Below are 27,849 nucleotides of genomic sequence, written 5' to 3' on the forward strand. Positions count from 1 at the left end.
AGACTGCCAGGGAGCACACAGTGAGACCCTGTTTCAAAAAAATGGACTAGCCAAGTTGGTACTGACAAGGTAGTAAACTACTGTAACACCAAGATCTGACACTCTCATATGTATATACATGCAGGCAAAACACCAATGCACACAAAATAAAAATAAGTAAATTATTTTTAAAAATGTTAAAAAGAAGTTTGGAGTCGTGAAATACACCTGTTATTCCAGCATGTGGGGGAGGGAGGCTGAGAAAAGGAAGATTGCAAGTTCAAAGTCAGCTTGAGAAACATAATGAGCCCCAGGCCAGCTTGTGCTACACAGCAAGAGTCTTTGTCCAAAAAGTTGAAAACACAATGCACAGACTAGAAAAAAAAAGATCTACAAGCCATATGTCCAATAAACAAATAGCATCTAGAATTTCTAAAGGACCCACAAAACTCAGTATTGAAGAACTAATCTATGGCCTAACAAGATGGCTCAGAGAATAAAAGCACTTGCTGCACAAGTCTGACAACTTGAGTTTGAGTATCAGAACCCAGGGTGGGTGGAACTGACTTCTACACCATCACACACACACACACACACACACACACACACAAAATAACACCATGTCTTTCAGCGAATAAATGGTTAAACAACTGTGCCACAACCAGGCCATGGAACAGTTACTGCTCAGTCAAAGGAAGGCTACTTTGATATGTGATATCTTAGATCTTTAGGGCATTGTGCTTAGTGGAAAGAGCAGATCTCAGCAGATTAAGCACTATCTGATTCCACTTGCACGCCATCCTTGGGATGACACAGCTTTCGAGATGGAGAAAGCAGGAGTAATGCCGGGGGACAATAGTAAAGGTAGTATTTTATTGAACAACATGGGACCCTTCTCTGTGGCGATGAAACAGTTCTATAGTATGATGAACATAGTGACTATACTAATCTATGTAGAGAGCCAGTTGTGCACATAGAAGCGCTCACAGACATAAGCTACATGTGTGAATGTGGGGAACATGGAATGAGGCCTATATCTAGTTAGCAATACTGTATCAAGTCAATCGCCTGCTTTGATACTACATTTCTATAAGATATCATCATTGCACGAAGCTGGATAAATGTTCAAGAGATTCTACTCCTGTGACTTCTGGTGAATTGATAAGTTACTTTAAAATAAGACGCATTAACATTTTACTGTGATTATTTTTCCCTTAAGACCCTTCTTATTGTTTTGCCACTTATTGGGATTGAACCCAGAACCTCATGAAATTAGTCAAGCACTGTTCTATTGAGCTACATGACCCAGTGGCAATACTTTTCCTTAAATATTCACACAACACAAAATTCACCATTTTATGGGAGACTAAGCCAGGAAGCTGATGGGTTCAGAGCTATCCTAGACTACATAATAAAAGTCTTTCTCAATAAAGCTCAATATTTGTAATGGGAAAAAAATAGGCTTTAAAAAAACTTTTTGAAAAAAAGTGGATTCTAGCCATAATTAAAGGTCTTTGAGCCTATAATTCATGATCCTAGAGAAGCTAAATAAGAAGGTGAACCTGAAGAAAATCATATAGTTATCCTCCTGGATATTGGAAGTAGACAAGATTGCCAGGCAAACTTGGGTGCACGGGGGTGGGGGTGGGGGTGGATGTAAGGGGAGATGGGTAGAGAGAAGGGAGAAGGGGGCGATTCAGGATAGCTTCGGGGAATGGGATGGGTGGGATGGAGGAAGTATGGATATGGGAGCAGGGAAGTAAATATCTCAACTAAGGGAGCCATTTTAGGGTTTGCAAGAGTCTTGATTCTAGAGGGGTTCCCAGGTCCAAGGAGAGGTCCTCAGATTGTTCCCTGGGCAGCAGAGGAGAGGGTGCCTCAACTGGCCTTGTCCCATAGCCACACTGATGAATATCTTGCATATCACCATAGAACCTTCATCTGGCGATGGATGGAGATAGAGACAGAGTCCCACATTGGAGCACTGGACTGAGCTCCCTAGGTCCAAATGAGGAGCAGAAGGAGGGAGAACATGAGCAAGGAAGTCAGGATCACGAGGGGTGCGTCCACCCACTGAGACCGTGGGACTGATCTAATGGGAGTTCACCAAGGCCAGCTGGACGGGGAGTGATGGAACATGTGATCAAAACGGACACTCTGAACGTGGCTGGCAATGAAAGCTGACTGAAAAGCCAAGGACAATGGCACTGGGTTTTTATTCTACTGCATGGACTGACTTTGTGGGAGCCTGGTTTGTTTGGATGCTCACCTTCTTAGACCTGGATGGAGGGGGGAGGACCTTGGACTTCCCACAGGACAGGGAACCCTGACTGCTCTTAAGACTAGAGAGGGAGGGGGAAGTGGGGAGGGGGAGGAAAAAGGGAGGCGGGGAAGAGGTGGAAATTTTTAATAAATAAATTATAAAAAAAGAAAGAAAAAAGGAGAAAAAACACCTAAACCAACCAATGAACCAACCAAATAAACAAAAACCCCAAATGTTTAAACTAAGATTTCCCCACAGCTTGCTGGGCCTGCTTTCTGACAGTAGCCAGGACCACCAGCTCAGAAATGGCGACACCACAGTGAACTGGCCCTCCAGAACCAACCATCGATCCAAAAAATGCATCCCAGACTTTCCCATGGGCCATTTTGGGTATTTTCTCAAATGAGATCCCCGTTTCTTAAATGACTCTAGCTTAGATCAAGTTGAAGTAAAACCAACCCAAAAATATATAGTAACTCAATGCTTATTTTTTTGAAGAATGTCAGTATTTTCCTAAAGTAGCTTCACCATTTTATATTTTCATAAGCAATGCCCAAGAATTCTGGTTTCCCAACATCCAATAGATAGTTGATGCTGTTTTTATAGTTTTAGCAGTGAAAGGGTTTCAAAGTGATACTGATTTGCATTTCTAGGGATATGCAGGCATTCCCCCATGAACCCTCCTTGTTACCTGCTCTCTAGGGCTGTGGCTTATAGCATAGCTGTCTTCTATTTTACAGCTAATATCCGCTTACGAATGAGTACATATCAAACTTGTCTTTCAGGGTCTGTGTTACCTCACTCAGGATGATTTTTTTTCTAGTTCCATTCATTTGCCTTCAAATTTCCTGGTGTCATTGTATTTACCACTGAGTAGTACTCCATTGTGTAAATGTACTACATTTTCTTTATCCATTCTTTGGTTGAGGGGCATCTAGGTTGTTTCCAGCTTCTGGCTATTACAAATAATACTACAATGAACATAGTTGGGCAAGTGTCCTTGTATAATTGAGATTCCTATGAGTATATGCCCAAGCGTTATATAGCTGGATCTCATGGTAGGTTGGATTTTGTCGAAGGATTTTTCAGTATCTAACAAGATGATCATGTATTTTTTTTCAGGTGTTTTTATGGTGGATTACATTAACAGATTTTTGTATGTTGAACCATCCCTGCATCTCTGGGATGAGGCCTAATTGGTCATGGTGTATGATCTTTCTGATGTGTCCGTGGATTCGGTTTGCCAGTATTTCACTGAGTATTTTTGCATCAATATTCATGTGTGAAATTGATTTGTAATTCTCTTTGTTGAGTTTTTGTGTGGTTTGGGTATCAGGGTGAGTGTGGTCTCATAGAAAGAATTTGGCAATGCTCCTTCTGTTTCTCTTTTTTGGAATAATTTGAGGAGTATTGGCATTAGCTCTTCTTTAAATGTCTGGTAGAATTCTGCATTAAAACTATTTGGCCCTGGACTTTTTTATTTTATTGGGAGACTTTAATGACTGCTTCTATTTTCTTAGAGATTATTGATCTTGATTTAATTTTGGTAAATGGTATCTATGAAGACATTTGCCCATTTCTTTTATATTTTCAATTTTGTGTAGTACAGGTTTTTGAAGTATGACCTAATGGTTCTCAGGATTTCCTTGGAGTCATGTCCCATTTTTTGTTGTTTCTACACTCTTAATTTCATTTACTTGACATAATTTTCTAATGAACTATTTTTCCTGACATACACTGGACACAATCGTGATGGCTAATCTTACTTGTCAACTTGATAACATCTGGAATCAATTAAAACTCAAGATGCTGTCTAGTCAGCAAAGGATTTTGTTAATCAGATTATCTGAAGCAGGAAGGCCCACCCTAAATCTGGCTCACACTTTCTGGTGTCAGTTCACATAGAAGAACAAGGAAGAAGGAAGCTTTGCTTTTGTCTGCTTGCACCCTTTTGTTGGAAAATTCATTTATCCTGTTGTGAGGCATTCCTTCACTGGTATTAGAATCAACTTCTGTGTGATTTAACATAGACTGAAGATCAGAAGCCCTCCAGGAATCCATAAGGGCTCCAGCACCAGATTGGGAGTGCTGAGACATCCAGCCTAGCAGACTGAAAAACTACTAGAGTCTCTGCTTTCTTGTATTCATTCTACAGTTCTGTTCTTTAAAGAACCATGCCTATTTTGTCTGGTTTAAGAACTAGTTTGATTGGAGGACTATGGGACATTACTTAAGGAAATTTGATTGCACTGGGGCTGTAGTGCAGTATCCTGAGTGATTAACATGCACAATACTCTGGCATGATCCTCAGCACTACATCAAACCAGGCGTGCCGGCACATGACTCTCTATAATCCACGTTTCTGGGAAAGAAGGCAGGAAAATCAGATTTTCAAAATTGTCTTCAGCTATCTAGTAGTGACTTAGAAGCTAGATAGGTTTGTGGTCAGTGTACAACAATGTGTACTTGTGTGACAGGGTTCTGTGTGACAACGCCATGTACAATGTACATATATACGCAGTGAGGTGCTTCAGAGAAAAAATGGAAATCAAACTGATAAATATGCCCCTAGAAAATGAGGGAAGAGACATGGTAGTGATTTAGGTATGTTGAAGAGAACTTTGGTTTGGAATTAGTGAGACGTGGGTTTGAATGCTAGTTGTGTACAAAAGTGTACGGCTTTGGACAAGTTACTAAATTTCTAAGGAGTCAAGCTAATGGTAAATGCGGATGATGGTAAATACAATCTCATAGGGATGGTGTTAACACTGGGGCAAAAGATGTGAATATGATGATATAGCATATAGCAGTTATTTGACATCAAATTAACTTATGGCTGTTGAACAGTCTGGCCACACCCCCCTTCTGGTCCAGGATGGTTTCTGTGGGATCAGAAGCAGCAGCTGCTCTGTGGACATCTGGCCCAGTTGCTGGGCTTTTGCTCTACTAAGAAGCAGCTGTGCGTCCATTCCTTCATCCTTTATATCAAAAAGCATCAAGGATGGCTGAAGAAAAGAAATGGGTTGTCTGTACATTAGCAGAACTACAGGGTGACTAGGAAGGAGCTGCTCAGTGCTTTATCCTGGAGCTTCATTGTTGGGGGTGAAACAGCGGGACTGCACTGCCATCTGAAACACCAGCATAGCTGACAGAGTCCTATCTGAATTCAGAAACCACAGTTCAGGGCCCCTGCTGACCCAGGCCTTAAATCATAAGGGCTTGGCCTTAGGGGATCCAAACCAGTTCTGTTCTAAGTCGAGCTTCCAAGCTTAAACCTAAATACTAACGACGGCACCAAAGTTTGTGGGGAAGGGGCACAGAGTTCGTTGTCTTCTCATTGCTTTTATTATGAAGTTGATGACCGATTTCCAAGACTCTTAAACTGGGTCATCGTCATAAAGCACCAAGGTGTGACAGAGCTACCCCCTCTGTTAGTCAGCCTTCACCAGTCCTCTCCTGTTTTCCCTTTACCCAATCGTCTTGGCTACATGGGTGGGGGTTCAGTTGCTGGACTGCCGATTCATTCAGCACTTCTGGCTCGGTTGGCATCTCTTCACATCTTTAAAATCTGCCTCTGTCCTCAAATTCTCCCTTCCCTGTGGCTTCCCTCCGATCTCTTCTGGATTTGAGCTGTAGTTACAGAGATTCTGGTTCCTGTTATATAATTGTTAACTCCTGGGTCTCAGAGAAGCCATATTCCACTTTGTACTGGTCAAACAGCTTGCGTAGGGCACTGATGTAAAGCTCAAAGTACTTTGTCACCGTCTCCTTGTCGGGATCATTGATCTTGGGGATTGGCAGGGGTTCTCCAACTATGGAGGAGAAGAGACAAGCATCAGAGTCCCTACCCCAACACCACCACCCACACCTCAGTAAGGAGCCCATTCCAACGGTATCCAGGGCTGTTCCCCTCCCTTCATTCTTCCCTCTTGTTGCAGCTATGTTTTGGAGCTCATTCTCTGGTCGCTTAAGTTTCACCAATGTTCCAGAGAATGAAAACAAGCACAGGAAAGAGCTGAATGAGTGTACTTGAATAAGGATATTTCTCGGACAGCCGATGAGCTCTGTCCCACCTATGGATGCTCCCCACTGTTTGGCTGCCCTTCCCACCCAGCTTTTGGCTACACCTATTGCAGTGCCCTTAGTAGACCCTGGTTGTGAGCCAGATTGCCTGGGGATTGGTGGGTGACTTTGGGTGGCAGACTAAGAACTTGAGTGGCCTAGGAAAAGCAGAAAGCTTACCAATGGTGGTAATTGGGTGATTGAAAGGCAAGAAGCCCCAGGACCCCCGAGTGAGGCCCCTGCCATGGAAAGTGCAGAAATTTAGGCCTAGGATTGCTTTGCCAATTTTCTGGAAGTTTTTTTGGAAGAACCTTAGCCATGTGCCTTCACGGAAGGTCTCTTGGTTGAAAACCTCATTCTCACCAAAGGTGTAAGATGGTACAAGGTATGCCCTGCAAAGAGAAGGACAGCAGTATGAGTTGAGGCAGCCCCCTCACCCCCAGCAACACTCTGTCTGAGGCGGGAAACATCCCCAACCTCTGAACAATAGGATAAGATTCCAAGCACCCAGACATCTCCAGCCTCATGTTTCGTTCCTGCCATACCACTTCCTCCAATGGAGCATCAGTGTGGCTGCTGCGTCTTAGCCCATGACGGGAAGAAGTAGCTCAGGAGACTTAGCACCTTCATTCAGCATCCAGCATGATCTCCCCAAACTACACAGGCATGCATGGCACTCCTCTGCTTGAAGGTCTCCCAGAAGTCCTCACTGCAGCCCTCACTGCTTAGCACAAGCTCAGTGCCCTCGCCCTTTCTGTGTGGCCAGGTTCCCCACTACTTAGCCACAGTTAGTGTTCTCTCACCCATCTGTATGTTCTATTCCCTCTGCCTCCTCTCTATGTGACAAAGGCCATTTGACCATTCAGTACTCTGATTCCCCACTGCGGATTTGTCATCCCTCCGCTAGTGATTTTCTCTCTCCTGCTTTCCCAATCCAAGCCCTGCCTTACAGTCACCTCCTTACCCGTCTGCCCAATCAGAAGTGAAAACCCTGACGGTTCTCATTGAATCCTTGGGGTCTGGTCTGGGGCAGTGCTGCATATATCATTTGGTTCCTCATCCAATGCCTGAGCGTTCACTTCTGTTTGTTTACTGGATTTGTTTTGAGGTGCTGAGGATTCAGCCCACAACCTTGCACATGCCAGGTAAGTACTTTATCACTAGGAGGAACCCCAGGCCTTTAATTTTTTTTTAAGCTGGAGACAGGATCTTGCCAAGTTGTCCAGGCTGGATTCGAACTTGTAGCCTTCCCTCTTCAGATTCTAGAGTAAGGAGGATTACAGGCAAGTGCCACAATGTCTGGCTCTTTTCCCATTTGAGTCTGACTGGCAATTCCTACTCATATTTTAACTTTAACACAGTTTAGATGTCACTCTCTGATGAAAGATTTAGTCTGGGCCAAGGTCTTTCTATAAATTGATGCTGGCATAGCAATTTGCATATGTCTCCCGTATCACTTGTCATTTTCCCAACCCATTTCCATTGAGTTCTTTCTTTTTTTTTTTTTCTGTGCCAGCACTGTTTTAGGTCATGGGGACACATCAGTGAACACAAAGGATGAGGGAAAATCTCCATACTCATGGTGTTTACCAGCAGTGGTGGAGGAGGCCATGGGAAGAACAGTAAGTAGTGCACAGCTTCAAGACCTTTTGTTCTGTGTGGCCTGGGGCTCATTGGGGGCATTTTGAGATGTGATACAACTTGACTCATGGTTACCAGGATTGTTCTAGCGACAACTGGGAATAGAATCTTGGTGGGGGAAGCAAGGACAGAGACAGAAAGAGCAGTTCCAAGTGTTGTAATGATCCAGTAGAGAGCTAATGGGTGCTTAGACCATGGGGATAGTAGTCGGGATGGAAAGTAGTTGGAGTCTGCACATGTTTTTTTATGATATGTGCATGTATTTGTCATCTACATTCGACTGTGAGTCCACAAGTGCCAGGTATTGTTTAGTCCTGTATTTCATTGTCCTATACTAACCTTGACACACCGTAGGTATTTGACAGCTGCTGAAAACACTCTCTGGGGGCATCCCCTGAGCAGCCATCCCCTGAACTCTCAGCCAGTCCCTTCATTGCCCTTGGGTGGCCCTCAGGGCCTCTCAGTGAATGAGTTAATTTAGAACAAAGCCACTCTCTCTCAGAGCGCCAGACTAGTGGACCCTTTTCTGCTCGTCTTTCCCCAACTTCAAGATCTAAAAGTGCCCACCAAGTGCTTGGACGTTCAAATAATGCGTCCCCCCACCCCCGCAGTCATAATGTAAAGGGTAACAGGAAATATTCAGAGGAAAGGGGTATCTAGCAGGTTTCCCAGAGAGCTGTCATTGTAGATAGAGCTACAGAGGGCTAAGGCACCATGACAAGAGAGTCCCCGGACCTAGAGACCCACCCTGTCTTCAGTGCTAGCTTCACAAAACCTTTATGATTTTTGAGGTAGAGTGTGGAGACTCCCGGGCGGCACAAGAGGGCTTCAGAAGCTCCACCCACCACAACGATCACAGCATTGCCTGAGCCTTTCTGGGTCAGCTTGTGCTTCAGGGCCATCTCACTCACTGGACATATACCTGTGAAACCAAAGAGTCAAGTGGATAGAATGAACTTGGAGCCCAAATGTGGGAGAAGGCTTCTCCTGGGATCTTCCTGCTAGAGACAGTTACCACCTTCTATCTTTGGTCTTCACACCTTGGGTTAGCCCTAGCCTGAGAAGGTATTCTTAGTGGCAGCTGTTTGCTTACCTTGGTAGGACTTCAGGCTTCTATGGTAAGGGCTATACTGATTTTTTTCCACTAGCTTTCATAGTCTCCTGTCTTCCAGATGAACCCTTTCCATCTCTCCCCACAGACTGTAGAGCTATCTTACTCTCTATCCAGGCTGACCACTCTGGAAATCCCTCAGCGGTATTTCCTCTGGAGGTGATCAGGCTAACCACCACCAGTGTGCTTCCTCCCTAAGAGTAAGCTGCCAAAAAGGATCCTTTGACTAGGATTTTGGGTGAGCAGGCAGTCAAGCCAAATTGAAAGGTAGATGAACAATGGAATATGAATGGCATTCTGTTGTTCAACAAAAGCTGCAGACATTCATCACTTTGAAATCCCATTTTTGCATTGAATTCATCTTTTGTTCTCTACTGGGATGGCAGAATTTACATACAAGATCTAGCCATTGAGAGAAACTCTTGCACCTGGACATACCAACCTAAGAGGGGAGCTGAACCGTCTCCTGGAATTCCCCTCAAGATAAATGTAGCTTACCTTTAGTTTGCTTTCAGATGTTTGCTGATGTCCAGAAAGATAAACATTCATCCAGAGAGAAAGGAATCTGTCACAGTATCCTGGTTTGAAGCCTGGCACTGAGAAGTTGTCCTGAATTCTGATGGATGATTATTCTTTATCCTTTGGCATATTAAGCAAGGATGAAGGGATTCCCAGAAGAAGCAGGACATGGACCCAGATTGTATATACTAAGTGGCACGAGAGACTTTATAAAGTCTTTACGGTGCCTTGAAAGGAGAGCTGAAAGGGGCCAGTTGCCATCTCAGGAAAGAATCTAGCACAATTTCCCCTGTATTCACATTTAGTATGTTGCTGTTATTCTCCGCTTTCCATTTGGGCTTGATTCTGCACTTAGCCTTCTGATTACCCTTTGTAAGGAATCCTGGCAACTTGAGAATGTCCTTGCCCAATCGAACTGCCTCTCATACTTTGTACAGAAACTGATGCTAGGACACATACTCCCAGCACCAGCTGAACTCTTGAACAAAGTCAACCGAGTTTTCTATCACAAAGTGACTGTGGTGCTTATTGGGGTAGACATCTTGCATTGTATTTCAGAATGGGATGATTTCTTGTACCTACCCATGGACATTACATATTCTCGCACAATTGGGATCCAGAAGATTCCTTCCAAAGTTGCTAAAAAGGGAGTGATCGATGGGAAAATCCTGGAAAAGCCAGTGGCCTCAGTAGCAAAGTTGACGAAGGCACCAAAAGAGAGAACACCATGGGGGTGGCTGACGATGATGTAGTTGCACTTGGGAGAAAGGTCATGGGTCTTCACCAGCTGTTAGAGGAAGATTGAGGGAGACTGATGAAGCAGAAGGGAGAAAGGATGGGAAAACCCAGAGCCAAGCCAACAGCCTCTAGATCCTTGCTCATTAGGATGTTATTGTCTTGGGGATCTCCAGGGATCGTGGTGCTAAGTGCTGCTGGCCCAGGTTTGACACGGTGGAAAAGTATTGCTCACCTGTCTCCCCACCTGCCCATCTATTTTGGGTTTATGTTCTTCATCAGGCTTCACTGCTGGTCGTCAGAGCCCTTGAAAACCTGGGTCTCCTTATGGAGGGGGGAGTTCAAGCAATAAGGAGCAAGGGCATCTGGAAGATGGGCACCCAGAGATAAGGTAGTTAGTTACCTTTACTGGGAAGTAGCTTTGGAAATACTTCCAGAGAGTCCAGTTTCGCACCCACGCTGAACGCCTACCGTCTGTGGACAAAGGACAAAGAGAAGAATGAGTGAGCCATTGCTAGTCCCTCTGCCCCTCCCAGAGGTGAAGAAGAGTTTGCCCTTTGTTCCTCGGGCTACAGAAGCAGCTTCATTGTTAGGCTCTTAAAGCTCTGAGGGAAGCCAGCCAGACCTTTCTCCTCTTCTCCTCATGGTTCCATCCACTTCCCTCTTCCCTGTTCCTATGACTCCACCCTTAGCACAGAAGAGACCACAACGCTGCCCACATCTCTTACCTTGACTGTGCGTGTTCCAGTCACAGACAAGCCAGATTAAGGAGAGCACGGCTAAGGGCCATAAGCTACTGAAGAGCAGGCAATAGGGTATACCTAAGATGGGAATAGCTCCTGAGGAGACACAACCGATACATGCCCTTCAGTTTCACTCGAGGCTTGATACATCTCTCACAGCCTCCTGTCACCTCTGCCTCTCCTCTGAGAGAGCGGGCAAGGCTGCTGCGGCGACCTTCTTTTCTTTCCCCTCAGCCATTGCCTATCTCTTGCTCTGCCTCAGGCTGCTGTCAGGGTCCTTGGATCTGGGTCCTCCTGAAGTTTGAGATGAAGTTCTTAGAACAGGCCTTCAGCTTGAGTCAAAGGGCAGAACTGCTTGGCAAAAGGGAAGAGAAGCACATTGGGCTGGTGGCTGACTGTCCTCGCCCTGGCAGTTTGGGAAGTTCCTTATAAAAGCTAGCTTTTCCTTGCTTTGTTGAGGACACTGCCTACCTGCCGTGTCCAGGCAGAGTGACGCTGCGAAGAAAGAGTAGATTAGAAACTGCTTTATTGTATTTATTCTGTTCCCTTCAAAGGGTTCCAAAATGTTCAGAAGAGGGGAGTGTGACTCTGCTAGCAAAGAGACATGACAGGCTGGAAAATGCAAACATGTTACACCTTACAGCAGTAACATAACACTTTATTTGTTAAATAAATTTGTTTATTTAATAAAAAACAAATTTATTTATTTATTTATTTATTTCTCCTGAGATGGAAGCCAGGGCCTTGTTCATGCTAGACAAGTGCTCTACCACTGAACTACATCCTCGGCAGTGGGATCCACCTTGAATCAGCAGGAAGTCTTCGGACACTTGCTGAGTACTCCAGAGTGCAGCTCACAGAGTGCAGCTCACAGAGCGCAGCTCACAGAGCGCAGCTCACAGAGGCCCTGATGTTGCCAAGACACCAACACAGGCCAGGCTTAGCAGTGCACCCCTTTAATCCCAGCACTCAGGAAATAGAGGCAGGTGGATCTCTACCAGTTTGAGGCCAGCCTGGTCTACAGAGTGAGTTTGAAGACAACCAGAGCTACATAGCAAGACCCTTTCTCAAACAGACAAATAAACAAAAAAGACACCAAAACAGCAAGTATGTTTTTGAGATGGTTTCTCAGGGCTAGCCAATCCAGTGCTGTGCATCCAGTATATCGAGGAGAGGGTTTTCTTGTGTTTGCTTCAGCTAGTGCCGCTGTGGTGCTGGATACAGCCTTTCCCCAGCTCCTCAAAATGTCCAGGGCGGTGCAGATTTTCTGTCACCTCTCTGACTCCCACAACTGCTGTCAGTGTTCCTACACATGGGGAATGGGGAGCTCCCCAGACCATGCCAAGCCCTCTGATACCTCCTTTAAACTTCCTCTACTGCTTTGTGATGTTTCCTATTTGACTTTGACGTTTAAGCTAGAATTACCAGGGAACCGCCCACCTCTTCTGATAGCTACTCTTTAGCTTTCTCCAGTCTCCAGTCTTCGTGTAGACTCCAGCAGACCATGTCTGTATGTCAGCACTATTTTCTCACCACAAATATGGGATTTAAGAGGTAGAAGAGGTGGTGCACACCGGTGATCTTAGCAATGGCAGGAGGACCAAGAGTTTAAGGACATCTCTGGATACCTCATGAACCTGGGCTACATGAGACTCTATCTCAAGGAGAGAGAGAGAGAGAGAGAGAGAGAGAGAGAGAGAGAGAGAGAGAGAGAGAGAGAGAGAGTCTCTACATACTGTTGACCGTTCTGAAATCACTGCTTAGACTAGGCTGGCCTTGAACTCACTGAGATCCTCTTATCTCTGCCTCCTGAGTGCCCAGTGCCTATCAGGGATTGGAACTAGGGCCTCACAGATGCTATACAAGCACTCTACCACTGAGCTATGCCCCCAGGCTAAAAGTCTGAATCTTCCATGGATGGCTCATCTACTTCTAGGAGTTAGAGCATCCCTCCTACAGCTAAAATGTGATGTCCAACCAACTTTCAGCCCATCCCAACACATGACCCAAATAAAACCTGTGTGAAACGCAGCTAGAGGGAAAATTTTCCAATATTCTCACTTTGTAGAACTGTGGTGGAATCAACCAAATTCCTTTTGACACAAAACTTTGGTAGCTTCCAATGGGCATGACCACTGGTGGTTCTTCACCTCAACCAAATCAGGGTCTGTAGGCCCTGACTTGCAAAGTCCTCACAGGAAGAAAGTTATGTGCAAGCAGCCAATTGCTACCATATAATAATGGTGTGAGCCAGAAGCAGCTCTTGCGGCATCCAGATATCCTGCACAGAATCTAGCTGCAGGTCACTGAGGATGTAGGAATGCCCGGTGGCCAACCTGGTCAGTGGTTTTACGGGCACAGCTGAGCTCTGGGCTAACATCTCTCGTTGGGGCCCTGGGCAAGCACAATGGTATATCCACTTCTGGGAGGCTCCACATTACCTCTTCTTTCCAACCGTATTTGTTGGCAACTTTAGAGTTTTCTCTAGATAAGATCCTGCCATCGACTAATAGACAACTCCACTTCTTTTTCAGTTTTGATGTCCTTCATTTCTTTTCCTTTCCAAATTGCCCTAGCTAAGAATTCTAGTACTCTATTGAAGATAAAGGATAAGAGCAGAGAAAATCATCTCTCGCTGTACATTGAGTATGATTGTAGCTATGAGTTTTTTATATGTAGTCTTCACTATGCTCAGAAACATTTCTTCTGTATCCAATTTGTTATAAAATTTACCTTGAATGAATACTGAATTTTGTTAAGTTGATTTCTGTATTTATTGAGACAACTGTGTGATCTTTATTCTTCTTTGTGTCAAGGTTGTAACTAGCATTTATTGATTTTAACATGTTAAAATTGTACATATTCACTTTCAAGGGATAAATATTGCTTGGCCATGGTGAATAGTTTTGATGTACTATTGGCTTTGGTTGCCAGTGTTTTGCTGGGGAACTCTGCTTCTGTGTTCATTGGGAATATTGGCTTCTACTTCCCTTGGAGTATATATATCATAGTGATGCTAACTTTGTGCTTTTTTTATAAGTTTATTTTTTAATAATTTGTTTTTATTTTATATGCATTGGTGTTTAGCCTGCATGTATGTCTGTGTGAAGGTGTCAGATCTTGGAGTTACAGACAGTTGTGAACTGTCATGTGGGTGCTGGGAATTGAACCCAGGTCCTCTGGAAGAGCAGTCAAGGCTCTTAACTGCTGATTCATCTCTACAGGCCCCATTATGTTGACTTTGTGAATGAGTTGGACCCCTTCTCCTCTTTAGCTTTTTGGGAAGAGTTTAAGAAACGTTGATAGTAACTCTTCTTTGAATGTTTAGTAGAATTCAGTGACAATGTCATCTGATCCTGGGCTTTGATTTGTTGTTTTATATTTGTTTTTCTGTGATTCATACTTGCTAGGTTGTATATGTCTAGATATTTATCCACTTTGTTTAGGTTATACAATTTATTGTTTATATGATATTTCTCATAGCAATCTCTTGAGATCCATCTCTTTCTCTGGTGGTAGTTATAATGTCTCTTAAATTTTTAAATTTCATTTAATATTTGCCTTTTGTTGGCTTATCAGCGAACCATTTTATTTTATCGTTATCTTCAAGAGACTAACTTTTGCATTTGTTGATATTTTCATTTCATTTATTTTTGTACTGATCTCTATTATTCCTTCTTCGTGTTATCATTAGTGAACCTGGTTTGTTCTGCTTCCAGTTCCCTTGAGGTATAAATTTAAGTTTCTTACTATTTGAGATCTTTATTTGTTCCTTAAGTAGGTGCTTATCAACATCAACTTTTTGTTGAATGTATAAGTATTTGATTTGAGGAAGTATTTAATGGTGTTGATTTTTAAATGTCTGTTTTCAGTTGCTTCTTATTTTGACCTTCCTTTCCTCCCTTCTTTCCTTCCTCCTTCCCTCCCTCCTTCCCTCTCTCCCTCCTTCCCTCCCTTCCTTCCTTTCTCAAATGGGATCTCATTGTGTAGTCAGTCTAGACTGGCCTTGATCTAGCAATCTTTCTACTTCAGTCTGCTGAATGCCTAAAAAACAAACAAAAGAAGAAAAAATAAAACCAAAATTACACAAGCACATGAATACATCATAAATTTCTTAGGATTCTTTTCTGGGTAATCATGCTATCTGTAGACATTTTTCTATCTTGTCTCATTTGCTAGAATTTTTAGTAAGTAGTGAAGGTGCTTTCCCCAGAGGTAATTTTTCTTTTTCTTTTTTTTTGTGTGTGTGTGTTATGAATGCATGTGTATGCATATTTACACATGTGCAGGTGAAAGTGTGGGAGTGTACGTGTGTGGGTGCATGTGCAGGCCCAAGATTGATATCATTTGTCTTCCTTGATTGGTTGTAGGTTTTCTCTCTGAACTCAGCAATGTCTATTCTAGCTTGTCAGTGTACTCCAGGGATTTTCTGTCTCTGCTTCCTGAGTGCTGGGATTACAGGCAGCTGACACACCTTCCTGGTCTTCGGTGGATTCTGGGGAGCCAAACTTCAACCCACATGCTTGTGCAGCTAATGCTTTATTCGTGGAACCCTCTCCCCAGCTCCTTTGATTTATTTATTTTATTATTTTTTTCTGATTTTTGAGATCATAATATAACTGCCTACAACCACTGAGTTAGAACCATGGCTTCCCTTGAGTCAGTTAATGATCTCTACCAGTTCTGATATCGCTCAAACGATTCTGCTCCCCATTTCTAGGCTACCACCTGGTCAGAGCCATCATTATCTCTCTAGGTGAGTCTGAGCGTCTTTGAAGCCAATTGCCTGCTTTCCCTTGGATCTGGGTGCAGTCAGTACAGTGAATTTAAATCTGATTCTGTCACTGTGCAGCACATAGCAGGGACATGTGTCAAAAAGGCATGCCCATGACTTGGTGAGTACTTATCGGTTCTCACTTAGCTATAAATATAGAAAGTTAAGAGAATAAATGGCGGTACTGTATGCCTATAATTGCAGCTCTGGGGAGGCAGAGGCAGAATTTACGTATGTGTTAGGAAAGTGTCCATTTTGAAAGAAGCCCAGCCTCCTCAGTTTGGTCTAGAGAGCGCTTTGAAATCCAGTCCCTGACTTTTCCGTTGTACTATGTTTCAGGCCCTTCAGCTCATTCTGATATTGGGCTTCAGGGCTTCTCTGCATGCTGGCTTCTTTGCCAGCATGCCATTTCCTTAGCTGTTTGCCTGGCTAACTCCGAATCCCTTTTCAGACTCCAGGATAAATGTCATATGTTCAATAGTTTGAGGCCACCTTTGACATTTTTCCTTCTCCTAAATAAAAACTTTCTGCCACGCATCCCCCCTCTCTCCATCTCCATTTTATCTGTGCTGGGGGTGGGGATAATTCCTTCCCATCTCCCCTGTAGCCTTCTGTCTGCCTTCAGCTGCTGGGAACTCCCTTCCAGTTTTCTGAAGCTGCTCCTCGACATTTTTGAAATGCACGTTTTCATGTTCGCCCTTTCCAAAAGCCATCAATGCGTTGCTGAGCAAATCAAGTCACAGCATATTTACGGAGTTCTCTCCTGATCAGACCCAAGTATTTCCTAGCCCTGTCTCGCAGTATCTGCTCTCACACTTCCTGTGCTGGTTCTCAGAGTGTTGTTCCCTCACCACTCGCAGGGACACCGGGAGACATGAGAGGGTGGCATATCGTTGGGGTGCTTTCTTGACATATAATGACTAAAGGTGAATTCATTGTAGCATATAAAGACTTCAGCTCAAAAAAAAAAGCCCTGACTACAGAAATTGTTCACATAACAAAAGCATTATGTTGAGTAGCATAGATGGTATACATAGCTGTGGGACGAACCAGAAGGCTGAAGCAGAGGAATCAGGTGCCCAGGCAGCTCAGCCTTTGATCACACCACCCCAGTCCCCATTTCTATGTAAGCAGCCGCTCTGTTCTTTTTTTTCTGATTACCTTCGCTCCAACTTTCTGCCCACCAAATTTCCTTCATCCTTAAAGGCTTACCTTAAAAGATACTTCCTTGATGATATCTTTGATGCTTCCCCAAGCAGAATTAAAAGTTTCCTTCTCGGAACACTTGCAACATAATACTTGTGCCTCTGTTGTTGTTTTATTGTGTTTGCTTGTGAGGACCACATCTGCCTGTCTCTCTCCCCAGAAGACAGCTATAGCACATTGCCCAGTATGGGGTGATGACTCATGCCAAGTCTATTGCTACATAGAATTGTATAGTAACCTGGATTTCCACATTCTCCAAGTGACAGGTGAAAGTTAACAGGATGAAAAACACCTGTGACCTTATTCTCAACAAGGAAACGCCTTTGACGGCTTTGTGTGCTTGTCGGGCTAGAGCGACCGGCCGTTCTCAGTATTAGCCCAAAACCCTTCTAGGCAGAAACATTACGCTTCAGGGCGATGGCCAAAGCCTGAGTGTTGGCGGTTGGCTCAGTGCTTTCAGAAATCCAAGAATGTAGTGAGATTATCCAATTTTTTTTTCTGTGCTTCTTTTGATTTTTTTGGAACTAAATCAATGATAAATACTACTCATCACAGTAGATATGAATAAAATAATTGAACAAGCATTGGCCGAGCCTACCCCTTAGGAAATCTCTGTGCTAAGGATCAGGAGGAGATCGTCAGGGACAGGAGGAGAAAGGAAAAAGGACTAAATATGGAAGTGGAAATAAGCCGGGCCCGAGATGGGGAGTGCCGAGCAGGGATTATGAGACAGTGCTATTTGGCATCCAGTGTGCATTAGTACACTGAGAACCTCACTTTACAGGCGAAGGGATGAAGGCTTAGAGAAGACACAGATCTTCATCCCAAGTCTTGAGAAAAAGGAGATTACATCTGTTGGGTCTCCATTAAGCATCTGACGCATATTATGTGACAAAGGCTATTTTAAGTACTTCTCTGTGTTAACTCTTATCTATAGACATAGAAAACAAAGTTCTTGCCTACCAGAACCTCTAGTCCTTACGTGGAAGATTCCTCCCAAGATGAAGTTCAGTTGGTAGAGGAAATGAGCAAGGAAGATCTTGAGTGAAGTTCTGGAAACAGTAACGTCCCAGGGCTTTGAGTAATGTCCTGACCGGCTGAAGTACATAAAGCAGTCATGAAATGGGTTGGGCCTGGGAAGCAAACTGCAGAGATGAGCCCCGATACTAAAGGACATAAGCCAGGAAAAGACAAGAAGTAGATAAATGGTAAGGGGCCCATTAATTGCAGGAGGAGTTTGGGGAAACTGTGGGAACAGGGGAAACTGTAGGTAGGGAGTTGGGTGAAGGGGTTCTGTAATTCATATGACTGGGAGTGGAATTCTGAACAGGGCTATAGTTTCTCCAACCAACTTGAAAACTGCCATGAAAGTTGAATGTGATGATACATGTCTGTCATCCTAGTGCTTGAGAAGCTGTCTCAAAATAAAACAAAACAAAGAAGAAAGAAAAGAGAAGAAAAGAGAAGAAAAGAAAAGGGAGAAAAAAAAGATGCTACGGAGATTGAGACTTTCCAGGTGAGTGCAGTTAATTGGATGTAGGAATGCTAGGGCATAGTGAAGGATCTCTTGTCTGGGCCTGCATGGATGCATCAAATGTGCTCAATTTTCTAGGAGCCCATTATCATTCTTTTTGAAGGTACAGTGAAATCAGAGTCTCGGTTGCCTGAGTTTGAAACACACATCCTGTCTCTGTGGATCAAACGGCAAGGCTGACAGTCTTAAGAGGCTGTACTGTGGTCTGAAGTTGTGCCTGAAAGTCCATGTGTTGGAACCCAGAGTGATGTCCAGGTTTTAAGAGCTGGGACCTTTAAGATAGGTTAATGCTGTTATTTCTGATAAAGATGAGTTTTACTTTCTCTTGCTCCTCTCTGTTTTTTGCGTACTCTCTCACTCTTCCAAATTCTGCCAGGGGTAGAAGACCCAAGACAGCCCTTCCCTGATGCTGGCACCTTGATATTGGGTGCTCCACTCTCCAGCACCCTAGGCAAAATACTATTATGCATGAGTTGCTCAGACTGTGGTATTTTGCTATAGCAACAAAAAATAAAGACAGATGGGACAGTGGAGCTCCAAATGATGTCAGTTTCTATAATAAAAAGGAAGAAAATTACCATGGGCTGAGTATTTTCTCACTTTGCTGGTTTGCAGAGCAGCTGTCAGAGTCAGGATGTACTGTTTCTACGGGAGAGGGGACCGTCTGACTCGCTCGAGGGCAGAAGACAGTAGTCCTTCATGCATGGGATCTTGTAGCAAGTAAGGGGCAGAGCTGATCTGTCTTGCACCCAAGACTATGCCCTAGAATTTTTGTAGCACCACAAACCAGGAGAAGACAAGCACACACACGGAAGGGTGACTAAGGGAGGGGGCAAAACCGTGGAGCGAATGGTTTCTCTCGAGGAAGATGAAATCTAGGAAGATAATATATTTAATGTCAAGTTTGTGCCTATAAAAAATAAAAGAATCAATTCTTGCTCTCGTGGAGCTTATTGGCTAGAGGGGGATAACTGGGGTCTGCACCAAGTAAAGTCCTTGAATGTTACAATTTAATGGACAAAGGGTAGTGGTCCTGGTTTTAAACACTACATACCTTAATAACTTTTTTCTATCACTGTCTTTGTTTAGAGACAGGATCTTGCTATATGGTCCTAACAGGCCTGGATCTCAGAATGTAGCCGAGGCTAGACTCAAACTGATGGCTCAACTGCCCAAATGCTGGGATTCCAGGCTTGAGCCACCAAGCCTAGATGGGGCACAACCTCTTGAAAGGCATTGATTTGGACACACCATGTTTTTTCACTTCAATGCTCTCCAGAGTACCACAGTGGAAAGTGGGGTTCCTGTTCCTCGGTTGAAAGTTAACTCAACTTGTATAACTAAAATAGAATGTTGTGGGTTTAATTTTTTTAAGATATAAGAGACGCTATCCAGTTTACTTTTGAAAAGTGCCTTAAGCCTTCAGAAGTGACACAGTCTAGAAAGCAGGGTTCAAGTACTGTCCCTCAGGAGAGACACTGACAGTCTAGGAAGGCCGCTCATCATCCAGACAAGGAACTAGGCAGAAGTTAGGGGTATGCCCTCATCCCCATGAGTAGATTGCTTGAAATACAAGCTTCACACAGGGGGATGAGCTGACTCAGGGTCAGAGTCAGAGAGTGGAGATGATCAAGGATGCCCAGATTACTAAACTTGTACACCATCAAGCTAGCTAGCCAAAGGAAACAATTATTTTTGAGCATGAAAGGTATATGATCAGTTTTTTTTAAAGTTCTTGGCCCTGGGAATCTAGTTCAGTGTGAACATGAGGTCTTGAATTTAATCCCCAAGACTGGAAGGAAGGAAGGAAGGAAGGAAGGAAGGAAGGCAGGCAGGCAGACAGACTTGTGGGAGCACGCAGCAGAATAGATTGGAGAAGGTGGAGACGAGAAAACAGAAGATCAGAACTATTTTTCATAGCTCTGAGAGATGGCAACTCCAAGCCCAGAAGTGTAGTTGCTCTTTATTCTTTGGGGGCCCACCATCCTTCTCCCAAATAAATGCATGGAGGCTTATTTCTTATGAATGCCCAGTTTATTTTCTTCCTTCCTTCCTTCCTTCCTTCCTTCCTTCCTTCCTTCCTTCCTTCCTTCCTTCCTTTCTTTCTTTCTTTCTTTCTTTCTTTCTTGTTTTCTTCTGTCTGTGTGAGGGTGTTGGCTTCCATCTGGTTGCTGGGAACAGAATCCTGGGTCCTCTGGAAGAGCAGCCAGGCCTCTTAACCACTGAGCCATCTCTCCAGCCCAGCTTGGTTTATTTCTAGACAGCTTTCCTTAAATTATCTTGTCTATCTTTTTACTCTGAGCTTTTACCTTTCTTTACTTCTTACTCAGTGGCCAACTGTGTGGCTGGGTGGCTGGCCCCTGATGTCCTCTTCTCCTTTCGCTTACTGACCTTCTCTCCTATCTATTCTGTCTGCATGCTACCCTGCCTAGCCTTTCTCCCGCCTAGCTGCTAGCTGTTCAGCTCTTTATTAGACCAGTCAGGTGTTTTAGACAGGCAAAGCAACACAACTTCACAGAATTAAATAAATGTAAGAAAAAAGAATGCAACACATCTTTGCATCATTAAACAAATGTTCTACAGCAAAAACAAATGTAACACATCTTCAAATACTATTCCACAATACAGAAGAGACACATAGAAAGCAAAGCTCAGAAAGAAAGCTGGACCTCAGAGGGCTGTCAGAGCTTCTGTTTTCTCTAACTCATCTTCCCATCCTCTCTTCTCCCTCTTTCCATCCTACTTGTTCCTTTGCCTTTTTGTCCTCAATTTCCTGTCTTCCCCATTTCCTCACCTAACATCCCTCGGGAGTTGATATTGGCTATGAGTCATTCCCAATTCGCTTAGCTTCTGAGCTTATTACCATCTTACTGGGTGTGGAATGAAACCTCACGACAGTTTTGATTTTCATTTTCCTAATGACTAATGCCACTGAGTATATCTGCATGTGTGTCTTGACTTGTTTTAGACAGATTATCGTTCTATTTGTATAACATTTTCTTTCTGTTCTTTCGAGAATATCATTCAGAGAGAAGCACCAAGGAGGCTCAGAGCATGACAGAAGGGATGAAGGGACAGTGAAGAGAGATTGAGATAGAGATAGAGATAGGGATAGGGATAGGGATAGGGATAGGGATAGGGATAGGGATAGAGATAGGGATAGGGATAGAGATAGGGATAGGGATAGAGATAGAGATAGAGATAGAGATAGAGATGATAGAGATAGAGATAGAGATAGAGATAGAGATAGAGGAGGAAGGGAGACTTTTCCGTGCAGAGCATTGCCTGCAGCCCTAGCTAAGAAGACGATGATGTGAAGTCTTATGGGAGTCCCAAACTTGGCCGAAGCCACAGTGATCTGTAATCCCACGCTGATGCCCTCCAGGACTCATGACCTTTTCCTCATGCCAGCCTGCTTCCCCTTCCGGCCTCCTCAACCTGCTGTCAAGATTTTCTTCACCTGGCACCCTCACATTCCTTTCTTGTGGCCCCTTCACTTATTACAGTCCACATTACAGTACAGTGATTTGTGTCTCTGCACAGCCCTAGCACATGAAATGTGTACAGCGGTGGGAGTATCTGTTTCTGTCAGTTGAACACAACGATTCTATAATTAGCTCATTGTTACAGTTCAGCAAAGGCAACTCAAGGTCTTATAATGAATCTTTCCCCTATAACTATTGATAAAGAGATCTGAATATATTTGACACCTCTGTAGACATTATATTTTACTGGATGATTGTGTTGGTAATCTGCAGGACCCAGGGTTCTTGAAAGAACAGAAAGAAAATGTTAAACGAATGGAATGGTAATCTGCCTGAAACAAGTCAAGACAGAGGGCCAAGACACACATGCAGACATGGCCAGTGCCCTTAGTCATTAGGAAAATACAAGTCAAAACCATGGTGAGGCTTCATTCCACACCCAGTAAGATGCTCATAAGCCCAGAAGCTGGGCGATGCTGAGTAAGTTAAGGAATCTAAACCCTTGTGCACCGTCATGAGAAAAAGAAAATGGTATAGCCGCTGTGCAGATCAGGTTGGCAGTTTTCCAAAAGCAGCATCAAATATAATGTCATACAGTCCATAAATTCCCCCTTTTTTGTATATCCTAAAGATTAGAAAGCAGGGTTTCAAAGAGGTTGTTATAAACTTGTACTTAAGCCAACACTATTCCTAATAGCTAAGAGGGAAAAGTGTGCATTGGTGGGTGAGTGAATACACAACCTTTAGTGGAGCCAGAAAAGTGATAACTTGATTTTTAAAAAGGAAGGAAGTTCTGACACATGCTACCTATCACATGAACAAACTTAAAGATTGTATGTTATGTGACATACGCTAGTGACAAAAGTGACTAGGACATGATCGTCTAGAACAGGGAAGCTCATATGAACGGAAATTAGAATGGTGATTTCCAGAGCTGGGGGGGTGGGGACTTAGGGATTCAAGGTTTGATGGGTATGGAGTTTTAGTTTAGGAAGATGAAAAGTTTTGGACATGGCTGTAGAACACTACAGAACACTGTGTAACACAGTAGTTAGTGCAACGGAATGCTTAAAACAAGGAATTCTCTTCTCTCTGTATTTGTTATAAGAAAAAAGCTTTAACAATGCAGACCAAAACAGATCCAGTTGATGCTTCTGTGTTCTCACCGCTGACACAATGGTGCCATCATGTGTTCCTAGCATTCCCATTCCGCTCCTCCAACTCTTCCAGGATGCCTGGGAGTCAGTGAGCTGTAGTGGGGAGGAGGCCCCTTGCCTTCTTGATCCCTTACATATGGCATTGCCGGATAGACCCCCCTACTCTAGGCCTGCTGGAAAAGTGTCCTTTGCAAGGGAAAATCGAGTAAAGAAAAGGATAGTCTGAAAATCATTTTCTGGGAGCAAAGTAAAACCACTGTACCGAAAATAACTGTCCAGAGTAGCCAGAGTGATGTGAGCATGTGTGTCCAAGCGCCATACCAAGGTGACCTCAAACCTGAAAGCCCCCCCACCTCTCCCCTCCTCTTTTTTCACGCTTGAAATAAAATGTTTAATAAAACTTTTGTTATATGTTTCTTGCTTAATACTGTTTGTTGTTTGTAATTTTTTATATCTGGTATCTGTTCCTACTGTATATAGTTGTATTGGGTTTAGTTCAATCTTGTTTAGACAAAAGGGGAGATGATGGGGAATCTCAGCCAATCACATTCTACTTAAGGTGTGTCCCCCTGGGGCCACACAAAACAAATAAAAGATCGAAGTGCCTTGCCACTTCCTCTCTCTTTGGTTCCCTGCTCATCTGGTGTTCGTGGGATCTCTGGTCGTGTAAGTTTTCCCCTTTTATTAAAAGCTAAATCTTTTTTTTGTAATTGACATTATATTTTATTTACTTCTACAATTATGCATAGAATAATATAATTCTAGTATTTATTTTCAAATATATACAAAGGTAAAGTCTCATTTTGTCACTTTTTAAAATTATACATATAAATTCTATGGTGGTTGTTAGAATTAAACCTTTTCTTTCTTGTCTAAATTTAGAACGAAATAATATGTTTCTGAGAAACTTAAATAATTTTAATCAACTACCACATACTCTTTCCATAATTGTAATCATGTCAAATTATGCAATTGCAAAATATTAAAAGTATCACCAATAATACACTGACAAAGGAAATCAGGACCACGAGGGGTGCGTTCACCCACTGATACAAGGGGACTGATCGAATGAGAGCTCACCAAGGCCAGCTGGACTGGGACTGAACGAGCATGTGATCAAACCAGATTCTCTGAATGTGGCTGACATGGGGGCAGACTGAGAAGCCATTGACAATGGCACTGGGTCTTGTTTCGTCTGCATGTACTGGCTTTTTGGGATCCTGGTCTGTTTGGATGCTCACCTTCCTGGACCTGGAGGGAGGGGGGAGGAACTTGAACTTCCCACAGGGCAGGAAACCCTGACTGCTCTGGGGGCTGGAGAGGGAAAAGGAGAGGGAGTTGGTGGGGGGAGGGAGGGAGGGAATGGGAGGGTATGGGGATGAGGGGAGGAAGTAAAAATTTTTATAAACAAACAAATAAAAAAAGCTAAATCTTTTTGTATTGAGTTGGCCTGGTTGGTTATCGATCAATCACGCCCCTTAAGCTGGGGTAGAAGCCAGTGCTCGACACTGAGCCCCGCCTGGTGCCCGCAGCACTTCTGCTCTCTCCCAACTCCTGCTACTCTTTTAGCCTCCCCTTCTCTCACCCTTTGAGCTCCAGACTTGAAATAGTGACTGCCAACCCAACACCACATCTCTTTGACCTTCCTCTGCCCTGGACTTTTCTACTCAAGGGGAATAACTTATCCAAGGGGGTCTTTTTGAGAAAGTTGAAATAAAATGCAAAGGAAAACAGAAAGAAACTGTGAAGGGATAAAAACAAAAGTTCTTCCAAAAATATCTTTCTTTTTCTTTCCTTTCCTCTCCTCCCTCCCTGTATCTTTTTCCTTTCCTTTCCTTTCCTTTCCTTTCCTTTCCTTTCCTTTCCTTTCCTTTCCTTTCCTTTCCTTTCCTTTCCTTTCCTTTCCTTTCCTTCCTCCCTCCCCCTCCCCCTCTCTTTCCTTCCTCACCTACTACCTTCTTTCCTTCTTTTCTTTCTGAGAAAGGGTCTCACTTTCTAGATCATGTCGACTTGGAACTCACTGGTCACTGTGTAGCCCAGGCTAGCCCTGAACTCACAGCAGTCCTGTCTAGGCCTCCTGAGTGACGGAATTACAGGTGTGAGCCACTAGGCCTGCCTGCTTTCAACTTCCCTTTCTTTAAAATGTGTGTATCTGTTCTTTTCTATCAGCATCATTGTTATTTGCGTATGAGGTGTGACGTGGGAGAGCACAGGGGCACGCATACCATGTTGTCTGTGTAGAGGTCAGAAGACAACTTGAAGGAGTAAGTTATTGCCTTCAGCTGTGGGCTCTTGGGACTGAAGTCATGTTTGATCAGCAAGACCTTTTACCTGCTGAGAAAAAAACTCACCACGTTTAATTTCCTTTTCTTGACACAGCCAAAGTTAAACAGACGATGAGCTCAGCGTGATTTGATTTTAATGAAGCTTAGGAAGCCTGCGTCTTCTAGAGGGTATGGATCCCTCTGACAATCTGATGATGTATACAAACCTTTCTTTGAATAATATTCTTAAGCGCATCAATAAAATACTCATCACACAAAGGAGGGCGCATATTAAAACACGGCGATCACATTACCCACAGTGTGCTACAGTAGCAGGTATACGTCTTGCTCTATGAACTAAGAGACCAGCCTTAACGGCAGTTCTAATAACTACTGGAATTTGGAAGTCATCATCTGCATGAGTAAAACTTTGAGATGGCTTTAACAACTACTTGAATGAAATGCAAATCTCTGCTGTGCCTGCTACTGACAGAATCAGAGAAGCTGCTTTCGCGTCCGAGGTTTATTGCCTACATTCATCACTGAAGGAATGCCTACATCCCATCTAGAGTGAATAACTGGAAAGACACGTTTCTTTCCACCAAAACTGAAAGTCCCCAAGCTGCCCCTGAATTCTTAGTCTACAACCCTCTGGTTAAGAATCTCTGCTCTCGTTCAGGAAGCAGAGGCAGCTAGATCTCTGTGAGTTCAAGGCTAGCCTAGTCTATAGAGTGAGTTCCAGGATGGCTGGGGCTACGTAGAAGAGACCCTAGCTTTAAAACAAACAAACAAGAAGCAAAACAAAAAAACCCTCTGCTCTAACAGGTCATATGTTTACTGTGATTTGGTACCATCTATTCCCTACCCATCCCATCACTCAGGATGCCATTATTTCTCCCCACTAAGTTTCTAAGCTTGCCTCTACAGTTGACCTCCCAGAAGGCCTTGGCTGCTGGTTTGATTCTTTGAGTTCATTAGCCCAACAGTGACTATTGAGTCTACTGAACATCAGCTAGCTTTTCCTGAAGATCTAATGTCACTCACGCATACCTTGGACTTTACAGAATTCTTTTACAACATTCTTATACTAGGGAAATTATCCAAGAACTTTCTAGTAACACTAATCTATCAAGCAACCACCACTCTGTCCGACTCTCACATATGATCCCTTTTGGATAGTGCATAGGGTACAACTCCTGAGAAGACTGGGATAATATTTAAACCAGAACAGCTACAGGCTCCCTCCTGACCTCTGGGCCTCCACTCCAGACCTCCCCCGGAAGTGGGTAAAGGAACCCAAGGAGGTGCTGGCACCAGAGTCTTCCTCATGTGGGGATACCCAGCCTCTTTCTGGATCTGTTCTCTGGCCCTTGAGGTTTACTCACCTAAAATGACATAGACTGGAATCCACTGTAGAACAGAGAGTGTTCGGAGGCCTTCCTGCACATCTAGTTGGGAGAAAAAGGCCATGGTCTCAGTGTTGGTCCACTGGGGCAAGAAGCTCAAGCAGAAGCGCTAAGCCACTGAGATAGAGCTGATGTCGGACGCTTTGTTCTAATCTCTTATATCTTATATGCTTAGCTGCTGAGCTGCTGTTAGGCTTGACCAAACCTTTCCTCCAGTTTGTTTGACTCCCTGCTCCGCCCCAACTTCCTACACACATAAGATTGCACATTAGACTAGTATGTTTTCTTTCTGTACATGGACCGCTGTTTTTGATGAGGCCACAGTGGCCTCAGGTAGCTTTAGCTGTTGGATGGCCTCTAAGTAGTTCAGAAGAATGGCTTTGTCCTCCTTACCCAGCAGCTCTGCAAAGCAGCCTGCTGCTAGTACCTGCTACAGAAAAGGCATCTAGGGACCACATTTGCTTCTGCTCCAGTGGCCAATCTGGCTCCTTCAGCTGAGAGCCACCCAGCCCAATAGAACTGTTGCGCACTATGCCTGTCTGCACTCCTCCAATTCCTCTTTGTGCCTCTGTTCCCAGGGGTTCTGGATCAGCAGACATCATATGGCAAATATGGAAAACTACTGCTTGAAACTGCAGCTGCACCACACTCCATGCCCCCCGACTATTCCCTTTGGAAAATTCATGTCGCAAGGCAGTAAGTATAGTGGGGGAGAATCCTAGACTTCAGAGCAAGACAGTAGGAGTTCAGATCTGATCCCTGACACTCGTAAGTTAGTGACTCCCCAGGCCTTGGTCTACCCATCTTTAAATTGGGGACAATGAGAATGCCTGCTTCAAAGTGTTATCTTGAGGATTGAATGAGTGGATAATCATGATGTGCTCAGCACAAGACTTGGAGCCCAGTGTGCAATGTGAAAACCCTCCCAGTGATTATCACTGCTTTCAGCAGATGGCGGTTGACCGTCTGC

At 43.8% G+C, this 27,849-nt stretch overlaps 1 protein-coding gene across 1 annotated transcript; it reads right to left on the bottom strand.

Annotated features, from left to right (window-relative positions):
• Positions 1-5,568: 5,568 nt before the first annotated feature.
• On the bottom strand, positions 5,569-27,032 carry Dgat2l6 (diacylglycerol O-acyltransferase 2 like 6). The gene is made up of 7 exons (XM_048417990.3): positions 26,859-27,032; positions 11,039-11,149; positions 10,714-10,784; positions 10,158-10,362; positions 8,693-8,867; positions 6,485-6,696; positions 5,569-6,054 (listed from the first exon to the last, which is right to left on the bottom strand). Exons 1-7 carry the CDS (start codon positions 26,941-26,943, stop codon positions 5,900-5,902), a joined length of 1,014 nt encoding a protein of 337 aa, XP_048273947.1. The 5' UTR covers positions 26,944-27,032; the 3' UTR covers positions 5,569-5,899.
• Positions 27,033-27,849: the final 817 nt, after the last annotated feature.

The sequence above is a fragment of the Myodes glareolus genome, chromosome X (genome assembly GCF_982192425.1).
Source record: "Myodes glareolus chromosome X, mMyoGla1.1, whole genome shotgun sequence".
Classification (NCBI taxonomy): domain Eukaryota; kingdom Metazoa; phylum Chordata; class Mammalia; order Rodentia; family Cricetidae; genus Myodes; species Myodes glareolus.